General features: G+C 33.4%; 1 protein-coding gene across 2 annotated transcripts in view; it reads right to left on the bottom strand.

Moving 5' to 3' along the window:
* The window catches only part of LOC114330029 (transmembrane protein 132E), a 260229-nt gene that overhangs the window by 73647 nt on the left and 166765 nt on the right, over positions 1 to 19817 (bottom strand). For both annotated transcript variants that reach the window (XR_003652410.2, XM_028279327.2), the window contains exons 5-7: positions 5219 to 5377; positions 4429 to 4633; positions 193 to 336 (exon numbers count right to left, since the gene is read on the bottom strand). Coding sequence is in view for 1 of the 2 variants with exons in the window: in XM_028279327.2 (XP_028135128.1) it covers positions 193 to 336; positions 4429 to 4633; positions 5219 to 5377 (508 nt within the window). In the remaining variant the exon portion in view is untranslated. The remainder of the gene's footprint in view (positions 1 to 192; positions 337 to 4428; positions 4634 to 5218; positions 5378 to 19817) is intronic.

Raw genomic sequence — 19817 nt, 5'->3', positions numbered from 1 at the left:
CAAATACAGCACTTTTTTGTTTAATTTCTATCCTATTTGTCACTAAAGATATGTAAATAAGGCTTTCATTCGAATATGGATAAATAATATTGCTATATCAATATAGTTTGATTATCCGAAAAAATCGATTTTCCGAACACCTCTGTCCCCCAATTAGTTCGGATAATCGACGCTCTACTATATCTACATTACCTTCAAAACGCTTTCATCCTCAGAATGACAAGATGATTGGAAGGTGACATCAGCTGCTTTTCCTGCTTGAGACACTATAAACACTTTCATAGCCTGGGAAACTTGAAGACCAGTGAGAACTGCCGTGTTTAAGACTTCCCAATTCTAAATAAAAAATAATCAAGAGTTGATATAAAGCTTGTTTTTAGTCACTTTACAGAACAAGTCATAGTATAATACCAGGCCAGATTCAGACCAGGACGGTGTACTAGTAAAACAAATATTGGTTAAAGCCTGGGAGCACGACATAGATAGGTATCTACCAAATCTTTATACATTTTCAACAAACCGATTATAATAAATAGAGTTCAAAATCAATTGACAGATACCTTCCAGATAACTAAAGGGCTAAAACAGGCTGGCACCGACTCTGTTTAATATTTTTTGAAGCTAGGACAAATAATCCCCGGACAAAAAATCCCCACAAAAAATCCCGGACAAATAATCCCCACAAATTTTTTTGGACAAAATATCCCTACAGAAAATCCGCAAGAAATATTTTCTGCTGAAAGTTTTCCCGAAATTTTACCAAATTTCGAATTTCAATTCCATGATGAAAACTTCAAATTTTACATGACGAAAGAGTGTGAGTTTTTTCAAAAATCGTGGAATATATTATGGAGAATGAGCTATGCCGCGTTCTCTTGACAGGCGCTTAACGCGCGTTTCGATAACGCGCGATTACAACTACATACATTTTATTTGAGACCGTTCATATGCCAACGCGCGTTTTAATGAACTAAAACGCGCGTTAGCATGTGAACGTTTTGAGGTCATTAAAACGCGCGTTGGCATGTGAACGGTCTTCAGTAAAATGTATGTAGTTGTAATCGCACGTTATCAAAACGCGTAAAGCGCCTTTCATGAGAACGGGGCCTTAGCTCATTCCTTATACCTTCCACGATTTTAAAAAAAACTCACACTCTTTTGTCATGTAAAATTTGAAGTTTTCAGCATGGAATTGGAATTTGAGATTTGGTAAAATTTCGGGAAAATTTTTAGAGAACTGTTCGGCAGCAAATATTTCTTGGGGATTTTTTGTCCGGGATTTTTTGTGGAGATATTTTGTCCAAAAATTTGTGGGGATTATTTGTCCGGGATTCTTTATGGGGATTTTTTGTCCGGGGATTTTTTGTCCAGGGATAATTCCATTATCATACCATACCATACATCCATAGGGAAGTAAAGTTTAAAATATATACCATCATACGACCAATAGCCACATATTGCGTAGAAACATGGATCATGACAGAAAAGACAACAAGTATTATTAATACTTTTGAAAGTTATTAAGGAAGATATTGGGACTAATTTGCGACAATGTTATATGGAGAATAAGGTTCAACCACGAGTTATACCAATATTACCAAGAACCTTCTATAGCAAATTATGCAAAAATACAAAGATTGCGCTGGGTAGGTTACCTTATAAGAATGGATAGTGACAGAACACCTAGTGAACGCTTAGCGGAACTATAGGGCTTTTCATCGATTGCCATTTGTTTCGAGCTTCTGTCATATGTTGTATAATCTGTGTATAATATTAATATACACGGATTATACGACATATGACAGAAGCTCGAAACAAATGACTGTGAATGAAAAGCCCTATGGTGGGACGTCGGCCAGTAGGAAGACAAAGAAAGAAGTGGATAGACGAAGTGAGAACCGATGCCAAAGAGATATTGATGGTGGACAACTGGAGGAGAGCAGCCAGGGAGAGAGAGGCGGATGCTGGGGGAGGCCAGGGCCCGACTTCAGCTGTATACTCCAGGATAATAAGCTAGAAATAGACCATGTTCCGGACACTCAAAGATCCAGGTAGCTGACTACTTTTTTAGTTATTGTAGACCTATAGGAAGAAAACCTACCTGTTTCCTGCCTAGAGTTCGCGTCCGTTTTTTAATTATTAACAATTTAGTGCAAAAATCGCGATTTTTTCGATTTTTTGCACCCTATTCAAAAGTTAAATAGTTGACATAAAATTACAAAATTTAATTTTTTAGAACATTAAAAACCCTTCCAAATGCCGATTTTTGAAAGTTAAAAAGTTAATTTGTTGCTACGCAAACTGCAAAATAAGTAAAAATCGTTATTTGTTAATAAATTTTACTAAAACTACCTTAGAACTTTAGTGTTTCACCCAAAGTTGGGTATTGGGGTACTTAACAAACCTTCAAAATTTGAGACCGATCCATTAACTAGTTTAAGAGTTATTCTAATTGCTTATCCCAGAGACCTTTATTTTGCAATAACATAAGACAGAAAATAATGAAGATAGGGCAATTCTGCGTATGCCAAATGAAAGTAGAAAACAAAATGTACTAAAAAAGATAAAAAACTTATCTAATATAGTCAAAAATCCTAATGCCAAATTTGTGAAATTTTGTAGTTTATAAACATTTAGAATAACTTTAAAAATATTGTCCGTAGAAAAAATCATTTTACATATTAGAAAAGCTGGCATTTTACACGAATTTTTAAAAATGTAGTTCAATTGGAGACTAGTCGTGGTAAGTGAAGGGGGAGCTGGGAGTCGACAAATGCACGAGTTCAAAAACTAAAAAAGGCAACTTAAAACTACACACTATCATTTTCTATACCTCGGAATCTACTGAATATATTTTGATCGTTTTTTTTACTTTGTATGTAATTTTTCTGTACATTACAAATATGCAATTTGTCTAGACATTTATTAATTAATAGGTAAACAGTCCAATTTGTTTAAACAATTTTTAAAAAAATAATTTTTTTCCAAAAATTCATGATTTTAATCATACTATGGTTATTAATCATATAAAAAGTTAAGGTATACTTTAATAAATAAATTATCTTCAATATATAATTATCTAATAAAAATCATTTATTTATTAAAGTGTACTTTAACTTTTTCTATGATCATTAATGATACTATGATCAAAAAAATAGATTTAAAAAAAATATTTTTTCAAGAATTGTTTAAACAAGTTAGACTGTTTATTAACTAATAAATTTATAAACAAATTGCATATTTGTAATGTACGTAGAAATTACATATAAATTAAAAAAAGAAAGATCAAAATCCATTGAGTTGATCCGGAGATACAGAAAATTATATTCGTTTGAAATTGCTTTTTCGGTATTTTAACTCGGGGGATTTGTAGGTTCCCACTAGTAAACGTTTGAACTACATTTTTGAAAAATCGTAGAGGGTGCTGTGAAGGTACAATATTTGTGCAAATTAAAAAAAAACTACAAATCCTATTCTTTAAAATGGCATTAATAAGATTCCTTAATTATTATTAACAAATTAGCTTTCAATTAAAAAAAAAAACATATGGTTAACTTTGTCCCAAATGAACCCAGGCTAAATTTTTTTTATTTGAAAATTCGTGTTAAAATACTATCTTTTCGAATATATAGAAAGATTGTTTCTACGGACAACATTTTTAAAGTTATTCTAAATGTTTATAAACTACAAAATTTCAAAAATTTGGCATTAGGATTTTTGACTATATTAATTATTTTTTTATCTTTTTTTAATACATTTTGATACTATCACTCTTCTACTTTCATTTGGCATACTCAGAATTGCCCTATCTTCATTATTTTCTGTGTTATCTTATGGCAAAATAAAGGTATCTGGGATAAACAAATAGAATAACCCTTAAACTAATTAATGGATCGGTCTCAAATTTTGAAGGTTTGTTAAGTACACCAATACCCAACTTTGGGTGAAACACTAAAGTTCTAAGGTAGTTTTAGTAAAAGTTATTAACAAATAACAATTTTCACTTATTTTGCAGTTTGCGTAGCAACAAATTAACTTTTTAACTTTCAAAAATCGGCATTTTGAAGGTTTTTCAATGTTCTAAAAAACTGAATTGTGTAATTTTATGTCAACTATTTAGCTTTTGAATGGAGTGCAAAAAATCGAAAAAATCGCGATTTTTGCACTAAATTGTTAATAATTAAAAAACGGACGCGAACTCTAGGCAGGAAACAGGTAGGTTTTCTTCCTATAGATCTCCTACAATAACTAAAAAAGTAGTCAGCTACCTGGATCTTTGAGTGTCCCGAGAAAATCCTTATTACTCTGGACTAGTAGCGCCACGGGAGAGATAAAGGTAAGTAAACTATTCAAATAACCAGTATATTGTCCTACAGTGTGCTAATGACTTTTTAAGCTAAATATACCTAAATATAATGCTACACTTACCTTGCTAATGGGAACAACTGCTTGAATGTCGTCTTTCTGGATTTCAAACCGCGATATCAACTTTCTACTTTCTTTGCGAATCTCACTCTCCGTTTCCTGCTCCAGATGAGGTTCAAATCTAGCAGACCAAACCACTTTACTGCCGTCGTAATTTTCAGTGGCGTCTTCGGATATTTCGATAAGCCAAGTGAAGAGTTCCATAACGCTAAGATTACAAAACCAAGTTTTACTAAAAAGATTCTTAAACAAGAAAGAAGACAATTCGCTATTGTTATTTTTCTCTACTTTACTCAGCGAGTCTTGTATATTAGCTGCCTATTGGGACCGTGCAAGTTCGGCAAAGCGACCCCTATTTCTACGCTCTGCAACTTTATTCGCACTTTTAATTATATTGGCCAATTATATTAGTCCTGGTTACTGGATAATTGTCAAGGCCATAGCCCAAAAAAATAATAAGAAGAAAAAATAAGATTCAGGTTAGGCTATCAAAACGTAAACAATTGTATGTAGTAAATAAAATTAGTTATTAAAATGCAGTACTGCAAGCGAAATAGAATTATTTAAATTTACCTTTATATAATAATTGCATATCATATCAATATTGTGGAACAATATATAATTTTTCTGCTTCATTGACAGAAGGTATGAAATATACGTCAATTTGACAATTTCAGAATTATTTAAGATAGTTGCAATATTTCTCCGCGACTCGCGCACGGTCGTTTCTCGTTTCCCTTCCAAGTACTTGCACACCGCGAATACATAAAAACATAAAGGTAAATATACTTACTCTCCTGGTGTTACCGGTATATCAGCATCAGGAGGTTCCTTTCTGACGAGAGTCACAGTGGCGCTAGTATGACGAGGATTAATATCAATGGTAATATTCCAAGGAATTCCTTCCGTTGGAACTGCTTCCAAAAACCTTACTCCACTTTTCATTCGAGCTCTAAAAAGAAAAAAAGGACCAAATTATTGTAAAGTTTTATATAAATAAAAAAAAACAAAAACAAGCCTGAAGCGGCTTAGAACTAGAACGCCCCCAATCCTTACGACAAGGCAACTACAGTCTGACCAAATTCACTTCAAAAAATCACGCCCAGATGGATGACGTCACTAGTATTATATATATGCCAAAAAGTCCCAATTTAAAAATAAAAATCGACCTGTTTCGGGATTTATCTCCAGAGTCGAGCATTCTCCAGAAAATGAATTTATTCCAACTCAATCGTCCTCACTGTATGTAATAAATCAACTAAATAATATGTCTGTGTAAATACGTAAAAATAAAGAATATAAATTATAAATAAAGATAAAATAATAAATCAGTAAAGTCGTAACAGTACTTTCAATATGTACTTTGAAGATAATGAAAAATTATCTAGAATTTAAAAAGTTGTTCTAATTGATTATGAGTTAAAACATTCAATAATTATTAAGGGGATCGTTACATCGTTTCGGCTCCAATGCTATTTAAATGGCATTCATTTTTCTCGACTCCTGAGAAAACTAATAAGTATTTTTGAAAAATTTAAACGCACAATAAAAGATTACGTTCTTGCCGAGGGCCGAAAGTCCCTGAAAACTTCTATAATATTTATTTTAATAAGTTACAGGGGTAAAAAACTACGAGAAAATGTAGTGTGATTTTTAATTTCAAATATCTCATTAAAAAGAACCTTTTTATTTATTCTAAGGGACTTTCACTTTCGGCCCTCGATAATAATTTAGTCTTTCATTCTGCGTTTAAATTTTTAAAAAATATTTATTAGTTTTTTCAGGATTCGAAAAAAATGGACACCATGTCAGTGGTGATATTTTTCAAATCGATGTCCAAAAAGGCTTTTCGATGATTCTTATGTCGTATAATCCGTGTACAATATTAATATACGACACATGACATGTTGAATACCCAGTAAAAATAAGCAACGGCAAATCTAGGGGATTTTTGTTATTGTATGATGTAGTTGGAAACAATGTTATATAAGTGTCAGATGTCAACTGTAAGCAAAAATAAGTGTCAAAAGAAAAATAAATGTTGATTTTGATGTTTAAGTTATTTGTAGAATTATTGAGTTTTCTTTTAAAATAAAACTGACTAGAAGTACTTCGGTGTTTAATTAACATCCACGCAATTCTGCAAAACATCAGGTTATGGCCCAGATCACTTGTTTCGTGAGTATTTCGCCAGTAAAAAAGTCAGTGTTGAAGAGCCTGTGTCGGTAGTTTGCCGCGGCCAACGAAAATAAAAAAAAAGAAAAGCTGAAAAAAAGGTGAAAAAGAAGCTCGAGTATATATACATAAAAAAAGAAAAACATAAATCCGAAAAATGGAAAATTCATCGGCTGCGTTGAAACTTAGTGGTGGTGACAACTGGGTAGCCTGGAAATTTCAAACAAGGGTAGTGCTAAAAAGCCGTGGTTATTATGACATAGTAATAGGAAAGTCTGTGAGACCGAGCACTACTGGAGATGACCAAAAGAAATGGGATGCTAGTGATTCAAAAGCACAAGAATTTATAGTAACCAGAATAGAGCAAGGCCCTATGACACACATTTTATCCTGTGAGACCTCGAAAGATATGTGGACAAAGTTGAAGTCTGTCTACGACAAAGAGTCAGAGGTGAGCATTCATTTAATGCAACAAAAGTTTTTTCTCTTGGAGTTTTCATCAGGTAAAAATGTTGCCTCATTCATATCACAGCTTGAAGAGATAAAAAATAAGCTAAAGCAAGCTGGTGAAGAGCTGTCCGATAAAATGATCATGACAAAAATACTTATGGCATTGCCAGAGGAATATAAGCATTTTCGATCCGCATGGGAATCCGTACCATCTGATAAACAAACCCTAGATGAACTTACATCAAGACTACTTATCGAAGAAGAAAGAAGTAAGTCAGCAAAGGGCAGCACAGCATTGGCGATGAAAAGTGATACAAGCAGAGAATTTAAAGGGCAAAAGAAAACCAGATTAAAGTGCCATTTTTGTGGCAGAGGTGGCCATATTGCGAAAAATTGCTTTTTCAAGAAGAAAGAGAGAGATAATAATAGCCAGAAAGACATAAAAGTATGCAGTCAATGTAAAAGACGAGGACACAACTTACAAGAGTGTTGGTTTAATAAAAATAAAAATGAAAAACAACAGACAAGCAGAGAAGAAAATAAAATTGACAGTAATGCATTCATGGTATATACTGGGAGTAAGAAAAATAAAAATGAATGGTGCTTGGACACAGGAGCTAGCGAACATATGTGCTGGAATCAAGATCTGTTTAAAGAATTGATAGAGATAAGCTATAAAAAACAAGTAAAAGTCGGAAATGGAGAAAAATTACCAGTTAAAGGTATTGGAAAAATAACTCTATGGGCATTTAATGGTAAGAAATTTATAAAGTCAACCCTGTCAGATGTATTATTTGTGCCAGATTTACAATTTAATTTATTCTCAGCTGGATGTGCCTTAGATAAAGGTTATAAGATGTTTTCAAACAATGAAAAATGTGAATTTTATAATGACAAAGGAGAAATAAGAGCATTGGCAACACGGGATAACAAATTATACAAAATGTTATTCTCACAAGAACAAAACACTGAAACCTTTGCAAATATTTTAATTTCGGAACGCACCCCTAACGAAAACTTGTCTGACGGTCAAGTTCAAGAAAACAGCTGTTTAGTAGATGTATTTTTATCAGAGTGTAATTCTGCAAAAACAACAGAAAGTTTGAGAGTTTGGCACTGCAGACTAGCACATCAAAATACTACATATGTGAGAAACTTTTTAAGGCAAAATAACATTGATTTTATAGACGAAAAATTCGTGTGTGAACAGTGTTTAACAGGTAAACAACACAGAATACCATTCAAGTTAAGTGAATCAAGAGCAAGTGAGCCATTACAATTAGTGCATACAGACGTATGTGGCCCTATGGAAGAAGAGTCTTTAGGGGGAAATAGGTATTTCCTGTTGTTAAAGGATGACTATACAAATTATAGGTACGCGTATTTCATGAAAAATAAATCAGAAGTTAAGAAACACCTTAAAAATTTTATATCATTAGCCGAGAGAGAGACAGGCTGCAAGATGAAAAACTTACGATCAGATAACGGTTTAGAGTTTATGAACCAAGAAATAAAGGAGATGCTTGACTATCAAGGCATAAAACATCAGAGATCAGTAGTGTATACGCCTCAGCAGAACGGTAGGGCTGAGAGGGAAAATAGAACCCTAGTTGAATCAGCCCGAACTATGATACAAGGGCAAAAGTTGAATAAAAACTTGTGGGCAGAGGCCATACATACAGCAGTGTATGTTTTAAACCGAACAGGCCCTAGTAGCATAAAAAATGTGACACCTTATGAATTATGGTACAAAAAGAAAGTCAATAATATTTCTACACTCAAGAGTTTTGGTTCTAGAGTATCAGTGCATGTCCCAAAAGAGAAGAGATTAAAATGGGATGCAAAAAATATGTTTGGTTTCTTTATTGGCTACAGTGAGGATGTAAAAGGTTACAAAATATTTGTCCCAGACAAAAATAAAGTTGAAATTCATCGAGATGTCATATTTTTGCCCGAGAAAACCATAGAAATAAAAAATGGGGAGACAGACATGAATAAAAACATACAGATGATATGTGAGGAGATAAAGTCAGAAGAAGATGACAGTGAAGCAGAAGAACTTCAAAATAATAGAGAAGAAAGCAGTGAGAGTGACCTCGAAACTGATAGCAGTGTTGAAGATGTGAATGAAATAGAGCAGGAGCATGGATATGACCTGAGAAGACATATAAAAAGACCCTCAAGATATGATGATTATGTTCTGGATGATGACGAAATGAGTTTGTTGACTTTTAGTGATGATGAAGAACCCCAGACGTATGATGATGCAGTGGCCAGTAGTGAGTGTAAAAATTGGAAGAAAGCTATGCAATCAGAAATAAATGCGTTGCTAGAAAATGAAACATGGGAGTTTGTGCAAAGTAGTGATGGTCAAAAAGTCATTGAGTGCAAGTGGGTGTTCAAGAAAAAGAAAAATGAAAATGGTAAAGTAGTGAAATATAAAGATCGTGTGGTAGCTAGAGGTTTTCAACAAATTGGTATGTTTTTTAATGATATTTATAGTCCAGTAGCAAAATTACCATCAATAAGGATTTTCTTAGCCATGTGTAATACTTTTGATATGAAAATTCATCAAGTAGATGTTTGTAGTGCATTTCTAAATGGGGATATTAAAGAAAATGTTTTTATTTCACTCCCAAAGGGATTTAAAGAAAAAGAGGGCACTATTTGCAAATTAAGAAAATCCTTATATGGTTTGAAAAGTTCACCTAAAAATTGGAATGACAAATTTCATAATTTGATGCAAAATTTGAGTTTTTCAAGATCTGAATATGAATATTGTCTTTATATTAAAGTAAATGAAAAAGGTAGGATATACATTTTGCTGTATGTTGATGATTTGCTGTTGGCAGGTACAAATGATCAAGAAGTTGAGAAAATAAAATACATTTTAAACAAAAACTTCAAAATGAACGACTTAGGTCAAATAAAACATTTTTTGGGTATGTGCATAACTCAAAATTTGTCTGAAGGCAAAATAAAAATTAATCAAACTGTTTACTTAAAAAATGTTTTGAAGAAATTTGACATGTCAAGCTGCAAACCATCAACAACACCAATGGATAATAATTTTCACCACGATCTTCTCAAACGAAAAAAATCTGAGAGCATAGAGATAGAAAAGAAATGTAGAGTTGCTATAGGATGTTTGATGTATGCAATGTTATGCTCAAGACCAGATTTGTGTATAGCTATAGGTATATTAAGCAGGTATCAAACATGTGCAAGTAACGATTTGTGGGTAGCAATAAAAAGAGTATTGAGATATATTCAAAGCACAGTTACTATGAGTTTGATATACTATAAACATAAATATAAACAGGAAAATTTGATAGTAGGGTACTCAGATTCAGATTGGGCAGGTGACCGTACTGATAGAAAATCTACATCAGGATATGTATTCAAAGTTTTTAATTGCACGGTGTCATGGGCATCACGGAAACAGTCTACAGTCAGTTTGTCCTCTACTGAAGCTGAATATGTTGCACTAAGTGTATGTGTGAGTGAAGCATGTTGGCTAAGATACTTAATGTATGATTTAAAAATAAAACCTGATTATGTAGCGGTTCTAATTCATGCAGACAATCAAAGCGCTATAAGGGTTAGTAGAAATCCGGAATTTCATAAGAGACTAAAACATGTTGATATTAGATTTCATTTTGTACGAGATAAAATTAAGGAAAATATTGTTGTATTAAAATATCTTAATACAAGTGACCAACAGGCTGACATATGTACAAAACCATTAGGTTTAACTCTGTTTAAAAAATTTAGAGAGTTGCTAGGTTTAGAATAAAAAATTAATTTAGATCTAGGAGATTTACCGTTGAGGGGGGGTGTTGAATACCCAGTAAAAATAAGCAACGGCAAATCTAGGGGATTTTTGTTATTGTATGATGTAGTTGGAAACAATGTTATATAAGTGTCAGATGTCAACTGTAAGCAAAAATAAGTGTCAAAAGAAAAATAAATGTTGATTTTGATGTTTAAGTTATTTGTAGAATTATTGAGTTTTCTTTTAAAATAAAACTGACTAGAAGTACTTCGGTGTTTAATTAACATCCACGCAATTCTGCAAAACATCATGACACAAGCTCGAAACAAATGAGAATCATTTAATAGCTTTATAGAGATGGATTTTTTACAAACAAAAAAAAAGGAATTGTTGGAACTCCAAAACATTAGAAAAGGAACTTTTTCACTCCTTTGCAGAAACATTTTAAAAATAAGACCAACAGGTATTACCGGAAGTTCAAAATGTAATAATTTATGAACACACTGAAAATCACATTCTTCTGTTATTATTAGTAATCTCTTCTAATACGAAAACTCCTAAAACTTGTTGTTAAAAGTGAATGTTCTCCAACTTTCAGTTTCAGTAACTATTAAGGTCACGACCAAGTACGAAAATATTTATTAAAAAAGTTAAAAAGCTGAATGAGTTTCAATATCTCGATATAGTCATTGTTGGGAATGGACTTTTAAGTTTTGTTCTGTAATCTCTTGAGCATTCCGTGTTTTCTTAGTTCTCAAGTTCAAAACTTTTTTGTTTGATGAATAAGTCAACAGTAACTAATCTAACTTTTTTATTTTTTCTGTTTGTGTCAGGATCCATTGAATTCTTTGTCTTAACTTTTTCTATTAAATGTGATTTATAATTCAGCTTTGGGTTGTTCAAAAATAAAACGTAACACAGAGCGTATATAAAGAAAGCAAAAGATATTAAACATTTTCTTTTCCATAATTGATGGATTCTACCGTTACTTGATGGAAGTTCATTTTTTATCTAGCAATAAAACACTGAAAACTTTTGTTTTCGATACTTCCACAAAATTTATTATAAAACTATGTGACTACAGCTGTTTCGGCAGAGTGACTTTCTCAAGTGACTTATTTTACTATGTGTTTGCATTTTAAATGCAAGAATTCAGAATTATATCTGTATTTTCAATTTATTAATTTCCATAGATTCTAATAAAGATAGCTTAAGGCCTTTATTTTTAATATGAACAATTGGAAACTCTTCATTTAAAATAATGATTATGATCTAGAAGGTGAAGTGCGTATGTATAATCTGTTTTTCTATTCATGAAAGCCCTTTTGTGTTCTGCTATCCGTTTGTAAACACCACTCTGTAACACCACTCAAGTTGTTGCTAAGTAGTTCTCAAAGCTGGTGTTATTCCTTTCTTTTTATGTATCTGGCTATTTTTGTTGACATCATGCCTGTACCTATATCTGTACCGTAGAGGTAAAGGGTAGTATATCCATCTAGTGAAGTTTTGAGATAATGGAGAAATAAGATGAATTCCAGAAAATTATTGCAATCATTCTTAATCTGAAGACATATGAAATTATGTATTTATATAATTGTAACGTTGTATATTAGTTAAACAATATTGTCCTACTGTGATAAAAAAATTGTTTATATATTTGACAATACTGTGACTTAAGGTCTTTTGCCTCAGCATATACCAGCAGATAAAAAGTGTACAAAATACTAAGTGCCTATACAGTGAGCACGTAAAGGTGGGAATAAATTCATTTTCTCGAGATTGGACGATTTTGGAAAAATATCCCGAAACAGGTCGATTTTTATTTTTAAACTGCGACTTTTTGGCATAAATGTAAAGGTTGGAATAAATTCATTTTCTCGAGATTGGACGATTTTGGAAAAATATCCCGAAACAGGTCGATTTTTATTTTTAAACTGCGACTTTTTGGCATATGTATCATACTAGTGACGTCACCCATCTGGGCGTGATGACGTCATCTATAACTTTTTAAATAAGAATAGGGGTCGTGTGACAGTTCATTTGAAAGGTAATTCAATTCTCTATTCAGTAATATAAACATTAACATAATTGTAGAATTGTAATTGTAGAAGTCTTGGAGGTGTCACCAGGAAAGTGTACCAATAAGTTTTCAATTTAAAAATATTTTAGTAATATTTTTAATATTAATAATTTACTATTAGGATTGAAAACTACTTCGTCTTTCAATGCCAGATGGCGCTAGCCACCTACTATCATCACTTCGGTTGCAATGGGTGGGAAAGGCTCTCGATGCGAATCAGTTAAAATATGGAGAACAGTGCCTACGTTCTTTCCGATGAGGCTCCAATAAGAGCCGAAAATCGCGATTCAAGGGACTGGACTGCACTCCGTATTCTAATTGAAAAGTAAGATTGTTTTGCCTTCGCATTGCAACTGAATAAAAATGGTATACATTTTTATTTTATAGTCGTATTACTCCGTAGAGTAACTAGGTGCATTTTTCCGTTGGAACTTTACCAGCTGCAGACGGGGGATGTGAATTGCATAGTGTAGAATTCCTTCCCTCTCGTCTTCACTGCAGCATCCATTTGACTTGCAAATTGTAGAAGTCTTGGAGGTGTCACCAGGAAAGTGTACCAATAAGTTTTCAATTTAAAAATCTTTTAGTAATATTTTTAATATTTTCAATATTAATAATTTACTATTAGGATTGAAAACTACTTCGTCTTTCAATGCCAGATGACGCTAGCCACCTACTATCATCACTTCGATTGCAATGGGTGGGAAAGGCTCTCGATGCGAATCAGTTAAAATATGGAGAACAGTGCCTACGTTCTTTCCGATGAGGCTCCAATAAGAGCCGAAAATCGCGATTCAAGGGACTGGACTGCACTCCGTATTCTAATTGAAAAGTAAGATTGCTTTGCCTTCGCATTGAAACTGAATAAAAATGGTATACATTTTTATAATTAACATAATTATTTATACAGGGTGTCAAAAAAATTTTTGAATTAAATTTATTGACATAAAAAGAAGAATGTGTAATTTATATAACTCAAAATATATTTTACTGCTATCACAAAACAGAAAATAATGTATATTTGACAAATAAATGTTGCTTTTTGCTTAAATTCAATATTAAAGCCGTTACCCACCTTCCTCTTGACAGTTTGAACATTTAATTTAAGCGAAAAGCAATGATTATTTTTCAAATTAACATTTTTTTCTGTTTTTTGAGAGCAGTAAAATGTATTTTGGACTAAATAAATTACATGCATTCTTCTTTTTATGTCAATAAATTTAATTAAAATTTTTCTTGGTCACCCTGTACAAATAATTATATAAATTTTTATATTACTCAATAGAGAATTAAATTACCTTTCAAATGAGCTATCACACGACCCCTACTCCCATTTAAAAAAATCATCGATGACGTCATCACGCCCATATGGGTGACGTCACTAGTATGATATATATACCATAAAGTCGCAATTTAAAAATAAAAATTGACCTGTTTAGGGATTTTTTCCAAAATCGTCCATTTTCGAGAAAATGAATTTATTCCAACCTTTACGTGCTCACTGTATAAGCGCAAATAAAAACACATAAATGATAAAAAACATTTATTCACAATCGCTATCATCAACATTTTTTGGTAACAACTAAATTTCTATTAAACTCTTGAAACTGACTGGGGATCCACTGTAAAAGGATTAGTAAGTGATCCTTTTTCTTTTATGTTATACCTTTCGGTTTTTCATAATGTAGTGGCAATTGTTCTCTAAGATTGGTCGCAGTTGCTTTTATTTTTTGTTACTATCTATCAAGTAAAAGTCTCTGTCAATCAAAGTGACTAACATTTGTATGGAGATACTGCTGTTTACCACGCGCGAAATAGCGCGCCCGATAAACAAATCCGACAGCTGATGGAGTTACCACACTTTACCTCGTTCTCCAAAGGATATACTACTTTTTCTTATAAAAATATATAGGCCACCAGTAATACTTCGCATACCATCTTTTTGCCACAAATAAAATTGGAACATGTTAAGCTTAGCAAAAATTAGAGCCAAAAAGTGAGCCAAATCAGAAAAAAATGGAGTTACTACCCTTTACCTCTACGGTACAGATATGTGATAGAGCAGAAGGTACTGGGTTCTTTCTGTGGTGGTTGATATACTAATTTCAGGGCTTTCTTATGAAATTTTGTTATTGTTTATTAAATTTAAAACAAATTTCTACTTTATAATATTTTTATTTACTTGTTATGTTAAAAATATCCATTTCTAAGGCGCGTGATACACACGCAATCTTTAAGTACGCGGGTTTAAAGATCGCGGCCTTACTCGGCTCGCCGTCGGTGATACACGGCAGACTTAAAGTACGCGGTTTTAAAGATCGCGGTCGCCGTCGGTGGTTTGTGCTATTTATGAATTTTATCGTATTATATACTTCGTATTGTATCCTATCATGTATATATTTTTAATACTAATAAAAAAAGACGAAATCGAAAAGTGTGGGTTACAAACAAAATATCATAGATAAGAGGGTACTATTTTCATCAGGAGGATAAAACAGCCTATAAATAATTAGGTTTACTCAAAAACAAATAATCAAAAATAATTTAGTATAGCATAAAATAGTGTTTTACGGTTTTCTTAAAACTTATAAAATGTAACTTGTCTCCTTTCAACAATAAACGATTGAATTATTTCTAGGCAATTTGCTTAATTAGTGAAAATATAAGTGTAACTTTAAACGCAATAACATGATGGCTCGAGGCTCGTGGAAGTGATACACGTACGGGTTACGAGTAAGATTTCAAACTTGTTGGATCGACGGCGTACTTACTCGGCGGACTTAAAGTACGCGTACTTGCGGTGATACACGCGCGAAAAAGGTCGCGAGCCATAAGTTCGCGTACTTACTCGCGTGTGTATCACCCCTTTAACAATTTTAAAGCTAATTGGTTCTCACCAAAGCCATAAATTCCACATTAACTACGATCCTCCTCGGGGCACTTACGAGTGGAAGGCAATGTTGCAAAATTTTTCAAGTTATCACGGAAAAGGATAAAATGTGAGATTTTTTCTAACGGCGCGACTGCTCCCGGGTTAATGCGCGTGATACACACGCAATCTTTAAGTACGCGGGTTTAAAGATCGCGGACTTACTCGGCTCGCCGTCGGTGATACACGGCAGACTTAAAGTACGCGGTTTTAAAGATCGCGGTCGCCGTCGGTAAGACACACGGCAGACTTACTCTCTTACTCATAACTCATAACCCATTGCAATGTCGTCGAGAGAAGATGCTTTGTGCTATTTAGGAATTTTATCATATTATATTTTAAATACTAATAAAAAAATACGAAATCGAAAAGTGTGGGTAAAGCACTGGCTTACGCAAAGAGAGCGTTTATCACATGTGAATTTAGTTTTTAGTAGAGAGTTACGTGGAGATAAGGAAGATTATAAGGAAGGACCCAAAAAGAATAGAAATGTATTACTGGTTTCATCATTTCATTACACTGATACAGCAGACTGAATAGACGAAATTAGCAACAAGCCAGAGATGATTTTATTTTATAATGATATCAAATGTGGAGTAGATATTGTACATAAAATGGCGTCACCTTATAATTTGTCTGGAAATATTAAACGATGGCTACTTGTAATTTTTTATGGTTTAAAACCGACCTAATCCAACCACCAGGTAAAAAAGTATTTCAAACACTGCACGAAAAGGAAAACGTAAAACCAGATATTTTGCTTTCAAATTAGGACTGCATCCTCAGAATGACTTTCTCATATTCGATAAGCTGTTATGAAATACATACTCTGGAATGCCTACACAAAACCGACCTAATCCAACCACCAGGTAAAAAAGTATTTCAAACACTGCACGAAAAGGAAAACGTAAAACCAGATATTTTGCACACTTTGCAAATGTTACTTATGCATGGATCCTATCGTAGATTGCTGTGAGAAGTGTGTTTAGCAAAAAATTTAGAAACTGTCCTCGTGGTTAAATGTTTTATTTTCTGTATACCTAATTTTGCTGAATGGTGTTTTTTAGTAGAGTTTGATTATTTTTTTGATCAGGTTTTGTTAAATAGAAGAATAATTTGATTTTTTATAAGTGTGGCAAGCTGTCAAAATCATGATGTGAAGTATAGCACTTGTTTTTGATCTATTTTAATTTAATGCAAGGTAGGCATAATCAAACAAAATATCATAGATAAGATGGTAATATTTTCATCGGGAGGATAAAACAGCCTATACATAATTAGGTTTACTCAAAAACAAATAATCAAAAATAATTTAGTATAGCTTAAAATAGTGTTTTACGGTTTTCTCAAAACTTATAAAATGTAGCTTGTGTCCTTTCAACAATAAACGATTGAATTATTTCTAGGCAATTTGTTTAATTAGTGAAAATATAAGTGTAACTTTAAAAGCAATAACATGATGCCTCGAGGCTCGCGGCTCGTGGCGGTGATACACGTACGGGTTACGAGTAAGATTTCAAACATGTTGGATCGACGGCGTACTTACTCGGCGGACTTAAAGTACGCGTACTTGCGGTGATACACGCGCGAAAAAGGTCGCGAGCCATAAGTTCACGTACTTACTCGCGTGTGTATCACCCCTTTAATGATGTTCAGTTCTATCTCGAAGTTATTTTTTGACATGGGAATTTCTGTCAGTCTATGTATCATGCTATGATAGGCTGCTAATTTATGTTGTGTATGATTGGATGATGAATTGTGTCTAGTTCTCAGTACGGATGTTTATGAAATACGGAGAACTCATGTTTGTTGTGAAATCTGGTAATTGTTACATCTAGAAAGTTTACGGACTTATTATGTTCTGTTTCTATTGTAACCCTTGAAAGGACTTTTTTATGTGCACATTTGTACTAGGGTGAGTTAAGTTTAATTGAACTATTTTTGGTCCCAGAATTATATCTGATTTAATTTATGACCTGCTTTTTTGTTACACCCGGTATAACCAAAACCACTAATTTTCTTCACTAGAATAGCATTCTTAATACAACCTGTTCCAAATTGATAATTTATTTGATTTTCTTCCTATAATATTGTTCTTACATTTCTCAGACTAATAATTAAAATATGTCTTATGTAGGTACGTTTAGAGCATGTAACCTTATTTCTCATAGTAACATTATAACTTATAATATGTAATTTCTATGTCACACTCTTGTTCTCGAGATTTTATCGTCCAGCCATTTTAGTAAATATCATAAAGTTTGTGTTACGTTCACACTATGATATCGTTCGCCCTATCTGGGTTCGCTACAGTGGAAGACAATATGAAAGATAGACAGGCAGATATTCTCATTCGTATTTTCATAACTCCGTAGTAAAAAATATTTTGCGATGAGCGAAGTTTACCTTTCACCTACTACTGTCTAAAAGAGAATGAGCGGAGCGTGTTGATGTGCGCTTTACGAAATAGAAAAATAGAACAGAAAAAGATAAAAACAGAAGACGGGAATCAACCCAGCGTGAAATATGGACATTTCTCTCAAAATTTGTTATTTATGATTCTTAAGCTAATACGGAATCCTATATGTATTGCCTTGAGCAGCGGCGCGTTTTTTCCCGTGAATTGTCAATAAAATGACACGGTTCAAAGGAATTTAACATAAGGCACTAAAGCGTCCACCCTTCTGACAGAGCTAGGGCGCTGATACGATCAGTGTCGTGGTGATTTGGTGGTCTAACGACGTTGTGTTTTAATTATCATTGTGTGAATTAACCAACCTACTAGTATTTTTAACGCCAACACTGGCGGTGTACCTTGATATTATTGGGGAGATGATGGTTCGACCTATTTTTCTCTATCCCTTGCAGTATGTATTAGCTCTCCTATGTTTCTTAGTCCTGTCCATTGTTTGATATTACGGAGCCATGACATTTTCTTCCTGCCCACTCCCCTTTTTCCTTCGATCTTTCCTTCACTTAAGGTTTGCAGAAACTGGTATCTTTCGTTTCTAATTAGGTGCCCCAGGTATGCCGTTTTTCTATGTTTAATTATTGTGCATAGCAGTTGTCGTTCTGTACCAATTCTTCTCAGGATTTCTTCATTTGTTATTCGTGCGGTACCAAGGAACTTTAAGGATTCGTCGATAAATCCACATCTCAAATGCCTCTAGCTTATTCATTGTGTTTATTTTTAATGTCCATCCTTCCATGCCATGTAGGAGCACCGACCATATATAGCATTTCGTGAATCTTAGTCTTAGGTTCAGGTCAAAGTCAGAGTTCGTAAAGACGTTTCTGAATTTCATGAATGCACTTCTGGCCCTTTCTATCCGACATTTAATTTCCATATTCGACATCCAGTCTTCACATAGCCAGGTTCCCAGGTACTTAAATTTTCTTACGCGCTCTACATCTTGGTTGTTATATGCTAGTCTTGCATTTTGATGTTGACATAATTGACGGCTGATTATAAGGAACTTCGTCTTTTTTATGTTGATGCCAAGTCCCATGTTCTCGCTATGTTCTCCAATTTTATTAAGAAGGTTTTGGAGGTCTTCTATATTGTCTGCTATTAAGACCGAGTCATCTGCATATCGTATATTATTGACCCAGGTACCATTTACTTTGATGCCGCTTTCGCATTCCTCAAGAGCTTCCTGGAAGATACTTTCTGAAATCCTATTTTATCACAAAGTAAATATTAATTTATTAATTTTACAGTACTTTCGGATGCTCTCCCTATGCTCTCTTTCCTTTTTATTATATTTTTTATCTCCCTTTGACGACGTTTAAATGGGTAAACTCGTGAAGCGTGCCTCAATCGGCGTCGTTGGTCCGAACCTTTATAATCTCCAACAGAACGAAACCTGTCATAATAGTTTGGGGAAGAACAAGGGCACTCATGCCTTCTAAATGCGTATTATACCGCATTCTTAAAAGCGAATTACTTTGAATTGTTTTGAAGATTAGGGGTATTTCAAATA

The sequence above is a fragment of the Diabrotica virgifera genome, chromosome 1 (genome assembly GCF_917563875.1).
Source record: "Diabrotica virgifera virgifera chromosome 1, PGI_DIABVI_V3a".
Taxonomy (NCBI): domain Eukaryota; kingdom Metazoa; phylum Arthropoda; class Insecta; order Coleoptera; family Chrysomelidae; genus Diabrotica; species Diabrotica virgifera.
This window is presented reverse-complemented; position numbering and strand designations above follow the sequence as displayed.